The sequence below is a fragment of the Rhinopithecus bieti genome, unplaced genomic scaffold (genome assembly GCF_001698545.2).
Source record: "Rhinopithecus bieti isolate Rb0 unplaced genomic scaffold, ASM169854v2 scaffold_10088, whole genome shotgun sequence".
NCBI classification, from domain to species: Eukaryota; Metazoa; Chordata; class Mammalia; order Primates; family Cercopithecidae; genus Rhinopithecus; species Rhinopithecus bieti.
Genome location: NW_016806409.1, coordinates 1,449,999 through 1,467,684, shown reverse-complemented (window position 1 = coordinate 1,467,684; position 17,686 = coordinate 1,449,999). Strand labels below are relative to the sequence as shown.

At 47.9% G+C, this 17,686-nt stretch overlaps 1 protein-coding gene across 2 annotated transcripts in view; it reads left to right on the top strand.

The window, feature by feature from the left end:
• The window catches only part of MAP3K14 (mitogen-activated protein kinase kinase kinase 14), a 53,905-nt gene that overhangs the window by 11,753 nt on the left and 24,466 nt on the right, over nucleotides 1-17,686 (top strand). For both annotated transcript variants that reach the window (XM_017876141.1, XM_017876142.1), the window contains 2 exons: nucleotides 15,140-15,415; nucleotides 16,610-16,679. In XM_017876141.1, the coding sequence (XP_017731630.1) occupies nucleotides 15,160-15,415; nucleotides 16,610-16,679 (326 nt within the window). In that variant the 5' untranslated portion in view covers nucleotides 15,140-15,159. The remainder of the gene's footprint in view (nucleotides 1-15,139; nucleotides 15,416-16,609; nucleotides 16,680-17,686) is intronic.

The window sequence follows — 17,686 nt, the reverse complement described above, 5'->3', positions numbered from 1 at the left end:
GGCCAGGAGTTTGAGACCAGCCTGGCCAAGATGGCAAAACCCCGTCTCTACAGAAAAATAAATAAATAAATAAAATTAGCTGGGCATGGTGGTGCATGCCTGTAATCCTAGCTACTTGGGTGGCTGAGGCACAAGAATCGTTTGAACCCGGGAGGCGGAGGTTGCAGTGAGCCAAGATCATGCCACTGCATTCCAGCCTGGGTGACAGCGAAACTGTCTCACAAAAAAGAAATCTTACAGTTCTGGTCGTGCAAAGGTCTGACTGCTCATCTTGTAGCAGCTTCCATCTCACTGGAGGTTCCACTGATGTTTCCAGAGTGCCCACTACATGCCAGGCACTGTACTATGTAATTTAAACTTTGTTCCTTGCATTGAGTCACCCTGTAAAATTCTGTCATGTGGGTTTAAGGATCCCTGTATTACAGATAAAACTCCTGAGTCTCAGATTATGTGACCTGCCCATGGTCACACACCAGAGTATTGAGAAACTAAGATTCAAACTCAAATCTTCTGACTCCGAGGCCATCCTGTCGTGTGGCTGAATGGCCATTCCTCAGGATTAGTAAGTAATATGTTGGAATAAATTACCTCTGAAGGTCTTTCTGATGCTAAGATCATTTTGATTCCTTTATGATTTATTTATCCATCTACCCATTTTCTCCCCATCTAGACTGTAAGCATGTTGAAAGCAAGGATAGCATCTTCACAGCAAATAAATAGTGTGTTTGGAAACCACCTATCCAATGCTGCCTACTTCTCTGACACATAGAAACAGGAGAAAAGAGATAACCCATTAAAAGAGTCACCCAGAAATTCCAATCCCAGGAGCTTACCACCTAGAATTCCTTCTACAAGTACACATAAATGTGAATAAGGGTAGGGTTTTTTCCATTATTACTTATAAGTGAAAAATTGGAAACAAAGTTTCCAGGTGGGCAAATGATGGTACATCTGTACCTTGCAATCTTATGTAATCTGATGAAGCCTTAAAAGGAATGAATTAGAGGTCAGTCGTGGTGGCTCACACCTATAATCCCAGCACTTTAGGAGGCCGAGGTAGGTGGATTGCTTGAGGTCAGGAGTTCAAGACCAGCCTGACCAACATGGTCAAACCCCGTCTCTACTGAAAATACAAAAATTACCCAGACGTGGTGGCTGGTACCTGTAATCCCAGCTACTTGGAAGGCCGAGGCAGGAGGATCACTTGAACTCGGGAGACGGAGGTTGCAGTGAGCCGAGAATGGGCTGCTGCACTCCAGCCTGGGCAATAGAGCGAGACTCCGTCTCAAAACAAAACAAACAAAAAAAAAGAAATAAATCTACATGTGCTGAGATGGAACAGTATTCATAGTATCTTGTTAAGTGAAAGATGCAATTTGTATGATATTACATGTGTATAATCCCATGTTTCTTTTAAAAATAGTCCCAAACTATATGCTTGTATATGTATAGTAATTGGAACTAGAGGGATTTACATGAAACTTAAGTGTTTTTTATGTTGCAGAGAGGAGGGGACGGTGCCGGGAATTTTTTTCTGTATACAGTTTTGTTTTGTTTACATTTTTATAATGAACAATTGTTTTGGTAGTTGAAAAAAATTTTTGAGATGGAGTCTCACTCCGTTGCCCAAGCTGGGGTGCAGTGGCACAATCTTGGCTCACTACAGCCTCTACCTCCTGGTCTCAAGTGATTCTCCTGCCTCAGCCTCCAAAGTAGCTGGGATTACAGGTGCCCACCGCCACACCCAGCTAATTTTTGTATTTTTAGTAAAGATGAGATTTCCCCATGTTGGCCAGGCTGGTCTTGAACTCCTGACCTCAAGTGATCCACCCACCTCGGCCTCCCAAAGTGATGGGATTACAGGTATGAGCCATTGCACCTGGCCTGAAAAAAAAATTGTAAGCAAGGTGAAAGATCATATATAAGGAAGGTAGGAGAGGCTAGCTAGGAAAACTGGCCTCCTTTGGGTTTCCCATACTAGGACTAACCCTGCAATTCCCACCCCTTTGCCCAAGCAGTGCAGGAAGGCCTGATTTTTCTCTCCCTGGTCCACTTCTGCTGTTTTTCACTCTATGGGGCCACTTGTGCCCGGGGCACCTGGTCCATCCAGCACTCGCACAGGCCTGTAACCACGCATGCATTTGCCACTGGATAAGTCAAAGCAGGAAACAGTCCCCATCTTCTGAGCACCTTCCTACTTCTTGAGTCACAACTGATAAAAAAAAAACTCTCAGTCCCCATCAGAGAACAAGGGAGGGAATGAAATGAAAACCAAAACCAGGAAGGACAAGCTTACCGTCTCCAGCCTTCTGTTTTAGCGGCCCAGCTGCCAAAACTCAGTGAGCAGAACAGAAGAGCCACAGACATTCTGGTGAAGCTTCCTGCCTGCACATGGGTGTGTGCTTGCGTGTGTGTGCATGTGCATGCAAAGGGTAGGAGAAACCTGCTCATCACGTATTTATAAAGCCCCAATCTCAAGTGTGGATCTAATGCCTCCTAAATTCTCATCCCATGCCAAGAGATTCTTTTTTATTGTTTTCATGATAAAAAGTAATATTTGGCCAGGCATGGTGGCTCATGCCTGTAATCGCAGTACTTTGGGAGGCCAAGGTAGGCAGATCACTTGAGGTCAGGAGTTCGAGACCAGCCTGGCCAACATGGTAAAACACCGTCTCTACCAAAAATACAAAAGTTAGCCGGGTATGGTGGCGGGCGCCTGTAATCCCAGCTGCTCAGGAGGCTGAGGCAGGAGAATCTCTTGAACCTAAGAGGCAGAAGTTGCAGTAAGCCAAGATCGCACCATTGCACTCCAGCCTGGGCGACAGAGTGAGACTCCATCTCATAAAAATAATAACAATAATAAAAATAAAGAAAAGTGGCCGGGCGCGGTAGCTCAAGCCTGTAATCCCAGCACTTTGGGAGGCTGAGACGGGCGGATCACGAGGTCAGGAGATCGAGACCATCCTGGCTAACCCGGTGAAACCCTGTCTCTACTAAAAAAATACAAAAAACTAGCCGGGAGAGGTGGCGGGCGCCTGTAGTCCCAGCTACTCGGGAGGCTGAGGCAGCAGAATGGCGTGAACCCGGGAGGCGGAGCTTGCAATGACCTGAGATTCGGCCACTGCACTCCAGCCTGGGTGACAGAGCGAGACTCCGTCTCAAAAAAAAAAAAAGAAAAGAAAAGTAATACCTACAGAAAAAATCAGTAGAGGGAGATACAAGAAACTGTTATTGGGGATCCCCTTAGAGGAATGGAGGAAGGGAGGGAAGGACTCATGCTTTTCATTGGCACCTCGTCTGTTTTTTGTTTTTGTTTTTGTTTTACCGTTTAGAAACATTATCTGTTAAAACTGAGAACTAAGGTTGGGCACAGTGGCTCATGCCTGTAATCCCAGCACTTTGGGAGGCTGAAGCAGGTGAATCTCATGAGCTCAAGAGTTCAAGACCAGCCTGGGCACCATGGCGAAACCCTGTCTCTACCAAAAATACAAAAAATTAGCCAAGCGTGGTGGCACGCACCTGTCCCAGCTACGCGGGAGACTGAAATGGGAGGATCACTTAAGCCTGGGAGGCGGAGGTTACAGTGAGCTGAGATCTTGTCACTGCACTCCAACCAGGGTGACAGAGTGAGACTGCATCTCAAAAAAAAAAAAAAGAACTGAGAAAACTAATACATGCTCACTGAAAAGTGAAAAAATTAGAAAAGTATAAAAGAAATATTAAATCATCCATAAGCCCACCACCAAAAGAGAACCATTGCTATATGTTCTAGGTATCTGCATTTTTATAAATGTCATTATAATATGCGGACACATGTATATAGGGTCATATTTTAGATATACTTCTTTATCCTCTTTTACTAATATAATATCCCATTTTCCATATTGTTAAAATGATTTATAAACATTTTTAATGGATGTTCCATGATTTATTTAATAATTATCCTTCCCCTGTAATTAGACTTTTTTGTTCTAGTTTTTTACTGTTACAGAAATACTGTGACTTTTTTTTTTTTTTTTTTTTTTTTTTGATGGAGTTTTGCTCTCGTTGCCCAGGCTGGAATGCAATGGCGCAATCTCAGCTCACTGCAACCTCTGCCTCCCGTGTTCAAGTGATTCTCCTGCCTCAGTCTCCTTAGTAGCCGGGATTACAGGCATGTGCCACCATGCCCGACTAATTTTGTATTTTTAGTAGAGACGGGGTTTCTCCATGTTGGTCAGGCTGGTCTCAAACTCCTGACCTCAGGTGATCCATCTACCTCGGCCTCCCAAAGTGCTGGGATTACAGGCATGAGCGACAGCACCTGGCTTTTTTTTTTTTTTTTGAGACAGGCTCTCACTCTGTTGTCCAGGTTGGAGTGCAGTGGAGTGATCATGGCTCACTGCAAGCTTGAACTCCTAGACTAAAGCAATCCTGCCACCTCAGCCTCCTAAGTAGCTAGGACTACAGGCACATGCGACCATGCTTAGCTAAGTTTTGTATTTTTTTGTAAAGATAGGGTCTCACTATATTGCCCAGGCTGGTCTCAAACTCCTGGACCCACGCAATCCTCCTGCCTTGGCCTCCCAAAGTGCTGGTATCATGGGCATGAGCCACCACGCTCAGCCCCGAACATCTTTGATTATGCTTTTTTCTGTTTTGTTTTTTTTTATTTGTTCCCTACCTAGATTGCAATTCTGTGAGTTGAGCACACAAAGAGTGGGTATCTTCACTTGGTGTGATGCTTGATTGTTCCCAGAGTTCCTTCATCTACATTATTTCATTGAATGAGTAAAAGGGAGTGGGGGTGTGAGGACTAGGAGGAGGGTGAGGAGAGAGGAGACAAGGTGCTGTGGGCAGGCAGAAAAGGAGGCCGTTGTGCAGTGGAGCTGATGGGAGGGGCTTCCTGGGTGGAGGCTGAACCTTGCCTTTGAAGGACAAGCAGGATGTATGGGGTGGCCCACACAATAGCATGGCACAGGTGGGACCTGGAGAGTTGAGTAGCCGAGGGGTTGTGGAGAGATCAGACTGGCCAAAGCCAAACCCTATGTTTGGGGAAACAGTGGCCAGAAAGATAATGGGCCACAGAGTTGAGACTGAGCCCATAGCAGTGCAGAGCCAGCAGATGTCTTTGAGCTTGAGGTTGTCTTAAGTACATGATGTTTCAGGATTAGCTCAGCACCAGGGTGGGAGGTCAGAGAGAAGCTGGAAGTGGGTAAGACCAATGCCAACAGAATAGATGTGAGGGAATTGCCCTAAACATCTGAAGGGGCCTTATAGACAGTAGTTTCTACACGGCTAGGGCTGGCTAGCCATCATCAGGCATGTGGTGGGAATTGGAGGACACCCCATAAATTGTATTTACCCTGCAGTTTGACCTGTGGGATTGGCAGCAAGACTGAGTTTTGGTTTTTGTTTTCTTGAGACAGAGTCTCGCTCTGTTGCCCAGGCTGCAGTGCAATGTTGTGATCTTGCCTCACTGCAACCTCTTCCTCCAGGTTCAAGCAATTCTCTCATCTCAGCCTCCTGAGTAGCTGGGATTACAGGCATGTGCCACCACACCCGGCTAATTTTGTATTTTAATAGAGACGGGGTTTCACTATGTTGGCCAGGCTAGTCTTGAACTCCCAACTTCAACTGATCCACCTGCCTCGGCCTCCGAAAGTGCTGGGATTACAGGCGTGAGCCACCATGCCTGGCCGAGACTGACTTTTTGAGGGCATGTCTGATTTGTTTCTTTTTAATAATTGATCTGTAAGATTTTAATGATTAATGTACCTTCACATTTCATATCCTTCTTAATGGGAAATGCTTATGCAGAAATTGCTCTCCTGGGAATAAGGCTTCAAGCCGGCCAATGAGTCCAGTTTTGAGGTTCCTCTGGCTGCGTTTCACTCACAGTGCCTGAGTGCAGGCCCCAGTAAGGCCCCTTCCTCCTTCAGACATCTGTTTCTACATCCCAGGGATCACATGGCCACTCTCCCTCTCCGCCTGAGGGAGAGAGTGAAGCAAGCCTTTCAGAAGCCTGTCACTTGTCAGATTGTTGGCCCAGGCCAGGGTGGGGGTTCTGTACCAATGGCAGGATTTTCTTTTCTTTTCTTTTTTTTTCATAAAGACACAGTCTTGTTATGTTGTACAAGCTGATCTCAAACTCCCAGGCTCAAGTGATCCTCTTGCCTCAGCGTCCCAAAATGCTGGGATTACAGGAATGAGCCACTGTGCCTGGCCAGTGGCTCATTCATTTAATGCCCAGCATCCACCATCTGCCCCTACTCTGCGGCTTCTGCCATCTGGAACTTGACCCCCAAGAGTCTGGGAGGAATGTGGAATTGTACCCACCTCACTCATCTGAGAATTTAAACCCTGGGGGTGTATGAGGATCAAGCGTGTGTCCATGGTCTGATACCTGAACTTCATCTGCAGCCTCCTCTCCTGGGACTGCCTGACTTACACTTTACTCACCGACAACTTCAAGCTGCTGGTGATTGCTGCATTGACTTACCCCTGTGTCTTACCTTTTGCCATCCCCTCTACCCAGAATACCCTCTCCTTTTTCTTGGGCAGGTCTTGCTCACTGCTTTAGACTCAGCCCAGGCATCACGTCCTGGGATGGACTAGGTGTCCCCCTGTGTTCCCCACGCATCTGCTGTGTGTCTGTCTCTGTCCTTGCATCCCTGTATTGTACTGAACTCTTCTGACTTCTTGTCTGTTTCCCCCAGTAGGCTGTAAGACCCTCAAAGGACAGTGTCTTCTTCCTCACTGTACTGCCAGCACTCGGCACAGGGCCCCACACCCAGCAGACCCAGTACATGCCCAGGAACTGCCACGCATAAGATCCTTGCTCTGCAGCTAGACAGGACACTCTGGGGCGAAGACTTTACTCAACATAAAGCCTCAGGCTGCCTCCAGTCATTGGATTTGGAGGCTCTTTGTTGGGTGCCTATAAGTGATTATATCTTTTTGTCTTAAGTATTTTGTCTGATATGAATATTACTTCTTTTGGTTAATATTGGCCTGGCACATCTCTTTCTATGTCTTTACTTCCACCTTTTCTGGATAATTTTGTTACGTTTCTTTTCATCAGCATCTAGCTGGATCTTTTAAAATCCTATCTGGTTTGCTGTTTTGTAATCTACTCACATGTACCGTGGTTTAATGACATGCTAATATTTTGCCTTAATTCTGCCATCTTGTGTTTTTTTTATATTTATTGTCCTTTTTGCTTCTTTTTTCCTCCTTTCCTTGCCTTGTATCAAGTTGACAGCATTTTCTATTTTTCCTTCTTTACTCTTCTGGTCTGAATTGTATTTCTATTATTTTAGTCATTACTCAAATCAACATACATACTAACTAATTTTTCTAGTAACATTTAAACGTTTTTGTACATAAAGTCCCCAAAAAGGCAAAGATCATATTACTTTTTACCCATCGAACAACCCATTTCACACATCTTCCTTATTATTGGTGTCTAGATGTTCATGTTTTATAATGATTTAAACTGGTCAGACATGGTGGCTTATGCCTATAATCCCAGCACTTTGGGAGACTGAGGCAGGCAGATCACCTGAGGTCAGGAGTTCGAAACCAGCCTGGCCAACATGGGGAAATCCCATCTCTACTAAAAATACAAAAATTAGCCAAGGGTGGTGGCACATGCCTGTAATCCCAGCTACTCAGGAGGCTGAGGCAGGAGAATCACTTGAATCGGAAGGCTGAGGTTGCAGTGAGCCAAGATTGCGCCACTGCACTCTAGCCTGGGCGACAGAGCGAGACTCCGTCTCAAAAAAAAAAAAAAAAACGCTGGGCGTGGTGGCTCACACCTGTAATCCCAGCACTTTGGGAGGCCAAGGCGGGCAGATCACGAGGTCAGGGGATTGAGACCATCCTGGCTAACTCAGGGAAACCCCGTCTCTACTAAAAATACAAAAAATTAGCCGGGCGTGGTGGCAGGCACCTGTAGTCCCAGCTACTTGGGAGGCTGAGGCAGGAGAATGGTGCGAACCCGGGAGGCGGAGCTTGCAGTGAGCTGAGATTCCACCACTGCACTCCAGACTGGGTGACAGAGCCAGACTCCGTCTCAAACAAACAAAAAAAGATTTAAACCAATTTTTCATATTCAACTATTAATTACATTGACCAACATATTGTTTGAGTTCCTGTGCCTACCATTGTTCCTTTTTTCTGGTTTACTTTTTTTCTTTGCAAAGCACATCCTTCAGTGGTTCTGTCAGTGAAGGCAGCGCCACCTTACCTAGAACTCCTGTTTGTGTATATGTGTATTAGAACTCCTGTTTGTGTATATGTGTATTAGAACTCCTGTTTGTGTATATGTGTATTAGAACTCCTGTTTGTGTATATGTGTATTAGATGTGGACTTGTTTGATTGTTTCAAGAAAATGAAATGACTTGTTAAAACCACCAAGTTAAGTCATAACACCCCAGGAGGATTTAGTGGTGTAACTGAACTAAAAGTCTGACAAATTGATGGCTGATTCAGCCCTGACTGATGAGACCCCTCATCAGTAAGGGATCTTCTTCTGCTTCCTGTCTATATGGGCTAAGAAATTATTACCAACAGTAGATGGGCAGATGCTAGGGGTAGTAATATCCACATGGGTAGTAATACTGCTCAGTTCCTGGATGTTCTACATGCCTCTGCCAACCAGATATTCTAGGAAGGAACTGGAGATCCTTGGGTCCCAAGAGAATGGGCCAAGAGTGTCCTGGCTTGAGCCCTAACTCCATGTTGGATGCTCTAACCGTATAAATTGAGCCTCATTTATTCCTGTAGGTAATGTACCTCTCTAAGCTTTAATTTCTTCATCTGTAAAATTAGAGATAATATTGCAGGGTTAGTGTGGAATGCATCAACAAGGCAGTTCCTGGCACCATGCCCCGTACACAGAAAACATTTATGGACGGTGGTGGCTATTCCATTCCCTGGCACTTGGGAGACACTCATTGAATATTTATGGAGTGGATGCAGAAGCTTACCATAAAAGGCTTCATTGAGTAGATAGGCCTTAAAGGATAGGTGAGATCTGGGCAGACATTGATAAGGGAGGAAGACAAGCAGCCACTCCTTATGGGAGGAACAGGGTAGGCAGAAGAAGGGAATCAGGCTTGCCCAGTGCTGCCCTGCTCAGGCAAGTGAAGGGATCAGTCTGGAATAAACTGGGGGAAGGGCTGCAGGAAAGGCAGAAAGGGGAGTCAGGGTGAGCATGTATGGGGACTTCTGGGTCTGCCTCGCCAGATGGCTGTTTTACCAGGCCAGCTTGCTCTGCCTGATACTTGCCCTTGGTTCCCTCTTTTTTTGTGTTTTTTTTTCCCTTTCTCTCTCTCTTTTTTTTTTTCTTTTGAGACAGGGTCTTGCTCCATTGCCCAGACTGGAGTGCAGTGGTGCAATCATGGCTCACTGCAGCCTCAACCTCCCGGGCTCAAGCAGTCCTCCTGCTTCAGGCTCCCAAGTAGCTAGGACTACAGGCATGTGCCACCACGCCTGGCTAATTTTTAAATTTTCTGTAGAGATGAAGTCTCACTACGTTGCCCAGGCTAGTGTCAAACTCCTGGCCTCAAGTGATCCTCCTGCCTTGGCCTCCCAAAGTACTGAGATTACAGGTGTGAGCCACTGCGCCCAGCCCAGCCCCTCACTTTGATAGGCAGAGGTTTGCCTATTGTGGCCTGGTGGCCAGGCAAGCTGGAGGCTTAAAAGAGGAAGTCGGGAGAAGATTGGTTTTCAACCAATATCTTATTAAGGAAGTTGAGTCATTCTACTTCTGCTATTTATCCCCTTTGGGCATTCAGAGAAGGACAAGTTTTACTTCCAGGTGAAATAGTCATAAGAGGGATTTGCCTTGGCCCCTTGTGGACAATTTCAAGATGGCTCTGTAAGACAGATGTTTATTTCCCTTTCGTATGTGGAGAATCAAGTCTCCAAGTGTTGCATGAACTAGGTAAGGCTCAAGATACCTTGGCTATATGGTGCTGAAACAGAGAAGTCCCATCGTCTCAGTGATGGCTTTTAGTAGCCTGGTGACAGACAAGGGAATGAACATTCATTTAGCCCCTTCTGTTGGCCAGGCAACCCGATCGGCATTTCATGTACTCTTCTTCATTCGGTCCTGGAAACAGCTCTGAAGAAGCTAAGAGAAGAAACTCAGAGAAGTTAAGTGGCTAGCTCAAGGTTTAGATGTCGGCTTAGGAGGCAGCAGTCTGGGTTCAACCCCACCTCTGCAACCTGCAACTGCGTAATTTTTAGTGTGCTACTAAACTTCCCTAAGCCATATCTTCATGTCTGAAAATGAGATGACGGTAGGTGATTTGTAAATAGCGACAGTTAGTGTTCTGAATTGGAGTTGTCTGGCCCTCAGAGAATCCTGACAGATGGGCTACATTCTCAGAACTAAAAGGAACCTCAAAAGATTTCCTAGGCCACTGGTTTCCAAACTCTTTTCTTGGAGAACTAGGATTTTGTAGAGGTCCTCGGTGGATGAAGGGACACTGAGCATGTGGAGCTCCTTCAGCCAGGGCAGCAGTTTCAAATGTGAGTTACATGCCAGTTCCATGCATCTGGTTCTTTTAGTTATTGGGAGTTGAGGTATGATTTCATTTGACAAAAATGGTCCCACTGATCTTAAAAAAAAAAAAAAAATCGTTAAGGCTAGAACCCCTAACTTCTGGTTCCCAGTCTGACATTTTTACTATGCTGTACTTGCTAAAACAGGGAACTGAAATATGATATATTCTTTAAAAGGTTATCATCTTTGAAGATTCACATTTAAAACATTGCTTTTGTACCTTCCAGTGAATCAAAAATTTGTTTACTGTAAACCTCATTCCTGCCCTAGAATCCTAGGAACAGAAATTTTGCTGTCAGAGAAAACACTGCTCTCATCACTTCAGAACAGCACTATCCAATAGAACTTGCTGCAATGATGGACATGTTCTGTGTCTGTACTGTTGAGTATGGTAGCTAGTGTAACAGAGGAACTGATTTTAAAATTTTACCTCATTTTAATTAAATGTAAATAGCCACATGGTGCTAGTGGCTACCACTTTGGACAGTGTCGCCTTGAGTACAGAACAGGGGTCAGGTGGCAGTCCCTGGTCCTTTGGCATCAGAATCATCCAGAGAACTTGTCAGAAGTACAGATTCTGGGCCTAATGCCCAGTGACTCTGGTTCAGCAGGCCTAGGAGGAATGCATTTAAATAACTTATCTGGTTATTCTAATCTGTGGTCAGATTGGAAACTGCTGCATTGGAGAGCTCTTCCTTGGAGTGGAAGAATAGAGCCAGAATCAGGCATTTAGCCTGGCCCTGATCTTCTCGGGAGACTAGAGCAACCTTCTGAGGAATGGCAGATCCTTGGAGAATCTGTCGAAAGCTGTGGATGAAGTCTTCCCTGGAAAAATGCAAATTATATTTTCCTCCCTGAATCCATCCTTGAACCCAGATTAAGAACTCCTCATACACCTATGCCCAGGGGTTGATCTGGTACCATCTAGATCATTCCTATCCCCCAGGCTTCGCCAGGAGGTCACTGAGGCATCACAGAAGAAAGAACCAACAGTGTCTATGCATCAGGCCTCAAAGAATATGGAGTGAATTCTGCTCCTTTCTTTTCCTCTTCTGATTTCATGGGCTTATGGGTGAGCTATGTGGGTTTGACTGTTGCCACTACTCGTGTCCTCAACTCTTATGCAGAGAGCAGAGGACCCAATACATTTTGGGCCTGAATGAAGCTGGGGAGAGTGTCTAGTCTGAGGAATGGATCAGGAGTTGGACTTGCCTTCAAAGGCAGAGACATAACTGGCTCCCACTTTGTCTTCCCCACACACTGCAGGAGGGAGAAGGGGCATAGCAGCAGGGCCATGAGCTGGGGTGACAGCCAGAGGCCAAAGTCCAGGGCTGGGAAGGCCCCCTAGCCAGTAGTCCTGGGCTTAATACAGAACCATGATTTTTGTAGACGAGAGCACAGATAGAATTAGGGAAGGAGAGAGGGAGCAAGTGCATATGTATGTGTATGTGTCTGTGTGTGCATGTGTATGTGTGCATGTGTGTCTGTGTGGGAGGTGTTTGGGGAGAGCCACTGTCAGGCCAGAGTGTCCCAAGAATAGCCTCTTGAACTTGGAGGCTGTCAGTGAGGGTCTGAGTCATGGTGATGTGGCACAGAAAAGCCAGCCACAGGAGGAGCTTTACAGCTCCCAGGCCGTGATTTGTGCCCCTGGGAGGTGAGGGTCAGCCTGTTTTCCCCATGCCCTTCACAAGTTCAGCTGCCATCTGCTGGGTCAGCTTCTCAACAGCCTCCTTGTTACTGTCTGCCTGCCAGGCTGTTGGATGAGTCATCAGGGAACTGCAGAGGAGGCTCTGAGCATGGCTGCTTCAGCCTCAGCTTCCACTTCTCTGGGGAGAGGGGAGCCTGGTGTGCCCACAGAGGGGCGACTAGGGCCCTGGACAGCTGCCTACCCAGCACCGATATGAAAGGACAACTCTGGGACTCGGGATGCCCTGCACCCTCTCTGGAGGAGTTCTAGCTCAGGATGACCTATCCAGAAGCCTCCGTTGGGCCATGCCGGGCAGGGACAGGCTATCAGAGCCCCCACACAGCCAGATCTCTAATAGCCACGTACCCTCAGAGCAGCAGCTATACCACCTGGCCTCATTTTTCTCATTCATCAGGCAGGACTCTCTCTTCCTCCTCAGCATTCAGGATCATCGTGTCTCCAAAGGTTATGGAAAAGCAATCTTTGTCCTTTGAGTCCCTCATTCAGCCAGCGTCAGTTGCCTGGTCTGTGGCCCCCGTGCTATACACTGGGGAGGCACTGTGTGCAGGGCCCCACCTCTGCCCTCAGGAGTCTCTTCACTCCAGCAGGAAGCCCCAGGGCTTCTTGACCAGGGAGGACCTTCGTGTCCCCTTCTGCATTCGCCTGTAACCCGGGAGCTTGGGGAGTGGGCATCATAGCCTAAAGAACCTAGGGTCTGGGTCCTGACCATGCCCTGTCACACGTGGGTTGGGTGACCTTGGGCAAGTCTCCACTGAATTAGGCCTCAGCTTCTTCAGATAGAAATGAGGAGGTCAAGGTCACATCGAGCTCCCAGTGGGCACTCCCTACTGCTGTTAGGTTTGGAGACTTTTTGGTCTGTTCTTAAGATCTCGTTTCCCCTGGTAAAGAGGCTGAGAAAGGTGGGATCGGCTCTGGGCTTAGGTCAGTTTCTTTTCTGGAGGTCGAGTGGGGTGGGGAGATGTGAGGTGGGATGAAAGTACCGTTACAAGAGGTATAGCCAGCCTTGAAGGGCTTTTACCTAATTGGATTCAGAACACCCTTTAGACTTTTTTTTTTTTTTCTTTTAGAGACAGGGTCTTGTTCTGTCACTCAGGCTGGAGAATGCAATGGTGCAATCTCAACTCACTGCAGCCTCAACCTCCTGGGTTCAAGCATTCCTCCCACTGCAGCCTCTAGAGTTGCTGGGACTACAGCACATGCCACCACCCCAGGTGATTTTTTGTATTTTTTGTAGAGACGGGGTTCCACCATGTTGCCCAGGCTGATCTTGAACTCCTGGGCTCCAGTAATCCTCCTGCCTCATTCTCCCAAAGTGCTGGGATTTTAGGCATGGGCCACCGTGCCCAGCCCCCTCAGACTTCTTAAGATCCTCAGGTAACAGTGAGGCCACCCGTTCGGCCTCCTCAGCATCTGGTGTTTGGAACCAAATCCAGGCATCCTTGCGGAAGCTGGAGCTGCTCCGAGTTCAGAGCTAGGAGACTCTTGAAGACAGAGATGCAAGGGACTAATCAATGGTGAACAACAAACCCCACCACACACCCCAGCCAAGCTGGCAGAACCTTTCAGAGCCATCGAGGTGGGAAGACCAGTGAGGCAGATTCAGAAGGAGAAAGGCTTCAACTTAGTACCTCAGTTTCCCACCATCTCATTCAGTCCTCAGGCATCACAGGGCAAAAGGCCAGAGGCCTTAGAGCTCAGCTTCAGGTGGTGTGCCTGTCTGCCCCAGAAGCAGAGTCGTGATCCAGGGTTCACAGAGTTACCGCAAGGAAGATGATTTCTGTTAGTAGCAGCTTTAAGACAAACCTACCATCAGAGAGCAGTTATTAAAAATCTCTCTGCATTTGGGACCTTCTCAGGCTGTTTCTAAGGCAAGTCATGCCTGAGAAGGGTCCTGCCCTTTAAAAACTCCCAGTCTTTAAAAAGGTTTCCAAATGGTAACAGTCTCAAATCAGTGCTCTTCTCCTTTTTGCCAATTCCAGTCTGCAGGCTGTTTGCACAGGTTGTTGGCAACTCTGGTTTGCTCTTCTTTGCAGCTTCCTAGGGCTGGGCAAGACAGAACCCAGAGAGACGTGAATTCTTGTGCTTTATTCTTTATTTCTAGAGGTATAGGTTGGTGTTAGGGCCTTTAGTATAAATTCTACTCCTGATGTTGCCTGAACGAAAAGTGATACCTAGAAGTTTTCAGCCAATGAGTCTGGACTTTAGAGGAGGAAGCATGTTAGTTCCTTCTGGACAGCCACAAACAGACGCATTGGGCAAGGAACCACGTGCTGAGCACCATTTGCATGCTGAGTTTTAGACTTTGTAGGACACACACACACACACACACACACACACACACACTCTACCTCCTACTAGGGAACAGAATAGAATCTTGCTTCTCTCCACTTGGAGAAAGTCGCTGTGGATGGTGTATGTCAACGGGTCCTCTCCAAAGGCTTATGTGGGGGTCGGTGAGGCCATGGTTTTGGAGTTTGGGATTCACCACCCTGTCCTGGGGAAGCAAAGTTTGCCATAAAACAAACAACAGAAAAAGATTCAGCCACCATAAAGGCAAGAAAGAGCCGACCCAGACATTTGTGCCACAGCTGTCCTAGAGGGAGCTGGCTGGCATCCTTGCTGGACACAGTGGAAGAAGCTGTTTATGTTGTGGTGCTGGAAGGACCGGGGGCCTGTGCCATGTGGAACATGTGTAGATGTTGAGAGGTTGACTCTGTTACCACTGAGGATGTTTGGAGGATGAGTGTGGGTGGCAGAGGCACACATAAAGAGGCAGAGACCCTTTGCCCCTGCCTTTCTCCCCGACCCAAGGCTGACCTGTATTCTCCCAGGTCCGGGATTCTAAGTGACCTACTCTGTGTTTGGTCTCTCTCAGGGTGAGCACAAGCCTGGGAGATGGCAGTGATGGAAATGGCCTGCCCAGGCGCCCCTGGCTCAGCAGTGGGGCAGCAGAAGGAACTCCCCAAAGCCAAGGAGAAGACGCCGCCACTGGGGAAGAAACAGAGCTCCGTCTACAAGCTTGAGGCCGTGGAGAAGAGCCCTGTGTTCTGCGGAAAGTGGGAGATCCTGAATGACGTGATTACCAAGGGCACAGCCAAGGAAGGCTCTGAGGCAGGGCCAGCTGCCATCTCTATCATCGCCCAGGCTGAGTGTAGGGGCCTGGGGTTGTTGTGGGCACGGGGCAGGTGGGTGGGCCTGCAGGTGGGTAGCTGGGCCCAGGGGTTCCCTATGGAGGAGAGAGGTCCGTGCCACTACTAGATAAGATTCTCACGAGACACAACCAGAGGTCTATGCCAAGAATCATGGAAGGTGGGGTTGTAAAAGTGCACAGATGGTGAATGTGGCAAGGGGAGGCTGTGTCCATCATGACTGGAGCAGGGGAAGAGAGGTAACAGACAGCGCTCGGGACTCTGCAGAATCATCAAGCAGGCCATCAACCTTATGCTGTGACCTTGAGCAGCCCGAGTATCTGGAAAGGCTCCAGACAGGAAAGGCCAGGTCTCCTGGAAAGCCCCACTGGGGCCTGTAGGGCCTTCACCATCTTCCACCTAGAGATGGCCCCACCCCCAGGAATGAGCACCGTGCTCTTGAGCCTGCTGGGCCAGTCCTGGGGGGCAGGCCATGGCAGGGTGAGGCCTGGTCTGGTCCTTTCTGCTTCTACTTATGATACCTTATGATGACTAGTAATGGTGGCTTCCCTTAGAGACAGAAACTCCCACAAGGCCTGGGTAGGGCCAGGAGTCCTGTCTCTCCAACACCTTCCCTCAACCCGGGAGGCTTCTTGGAGTGGAACCTGGAGAGCTAGACAGCCGTGCTGGCATTTCTCCACACGCACACATCCTGCCCTCGTCCCCCACTTCCTCCTGGTTGGTTTTTGAGGAGACATGAGAGAATAAAAACTAAAATGCAGTGAGTGACATAATTAAAAAAAAAAATACACACACATATATCCACACTTATATGTACATACGTATATAAATACCTAATAGCTGGTATTTACTGAGCTGTTTTTCCTATGAGCCAGGCACTGTGTTGACCGTTTTCTGGAGATCATCTCACTTCAGCTTCACAGGATGTGAGGCAGGCACCCTATGATCCCCATATTATAGGCATGGCTATTTCAGAGCAGGTGGCTGAGGCCATGGTCTGCTCTTGACCATAAGCTGAGAAGCTGGGGAGACAGTGCGGGAAGGAGGCATTGGTGGGGAGGTGACTGCCAGACAGGGGTTGTCTGGAAAGGAGGGGAAGGAGAGGCGCCAGAGGGGGTCTCTGTAAAATGTCTCTCCCCTAAGTGCTGAATTCGTATTTTTTCTCCACTCTGCTAATCTAACTCCTTTTGCTTTAGGTGAGAATAGCCAGGAGTTCAGCCCCACCTTTTCAGAACGCATTTTCATCGCTGGTTCCAAACAGTACAGGTAAGCAGCGGAGACAAACCTGAGTGGGAAGGCGGGGACTGGACCCAGCGTCCTCGTCCTCAGCGCTTGCCTGGGCCGCTCCTGCTGACCCCGGGCTCCCTCCCTCAGCACCTGTGGTTCAGCTCCTGGAACTCGCCCAGGCTTTCCTGGCTGAGCCGCTCTCTCAGCCAAATAAGCTTTTCAAAGGCTTTTCACAGCTTGTGGCTGACTGCTTCTGGGCCACATCAACTTGACGTTTTATTTTTATTCTCCTCAGAGTCCTTAATGCACCTCCTCGTTTCCCATCAACAGGGAGGGTACCGGGAACAGAAGCTGCTTCCCACTCTTGCGTGACTGTGAGCGCAGTTCGGGTTGGTCAGGGGGCCTTCTACTGTCCTCTATGTGAGAAACCTGCCGGTGCCTTTTCTCCTGGGAGATGCACCAAGTAGGGATGCAGGCGGTAGAAAAGGAGGGGACAGATAGACTTGGTGGCCTGGTAGAAAGGAAGCCAGGGTGGGGCTCAGTCTGTTCCCAGGCTCTGCATTCCCCCACAGATGATTTTTTGAAACAAGAGTTCAAGCACTGGGCGCAGTGGCTCTCGCCTGTAATCCCAGCACTTTGGGAGGCTGAGGCGGGTGGATCACGAGGTCAGGAGATCGAGACCATCCTGACCAACATGGTGAAACTCCGTCTCTACTACAAATACAAAAATTAGCTGGGCATGGTAGTGCATGCCTGTAATCTGAGCTACTCGGGAGGCTGAGGGAGGAGAATCGCTTGAATCCAGGAGTTGGAGGTTGCAGTGAGCCAAGATCACACCACTGCACTCCAGCCTGGTGACAGAGTGAGATTCTGTCTGGGAAAAATAAAAAACAAGAGTTCAAGCTCCCTCCCCTATCACCAGGCAGGTTTTTGTATCACTGGAGTTTGGAACCTGCTAGTGATAAGATTGTGGGGAGGGCAGCTGCCTTGGAACCAAGAAAGGCTTAGAATTTGGTGGGATTCCTTCTGCTGTCCTGGGTGCCTTT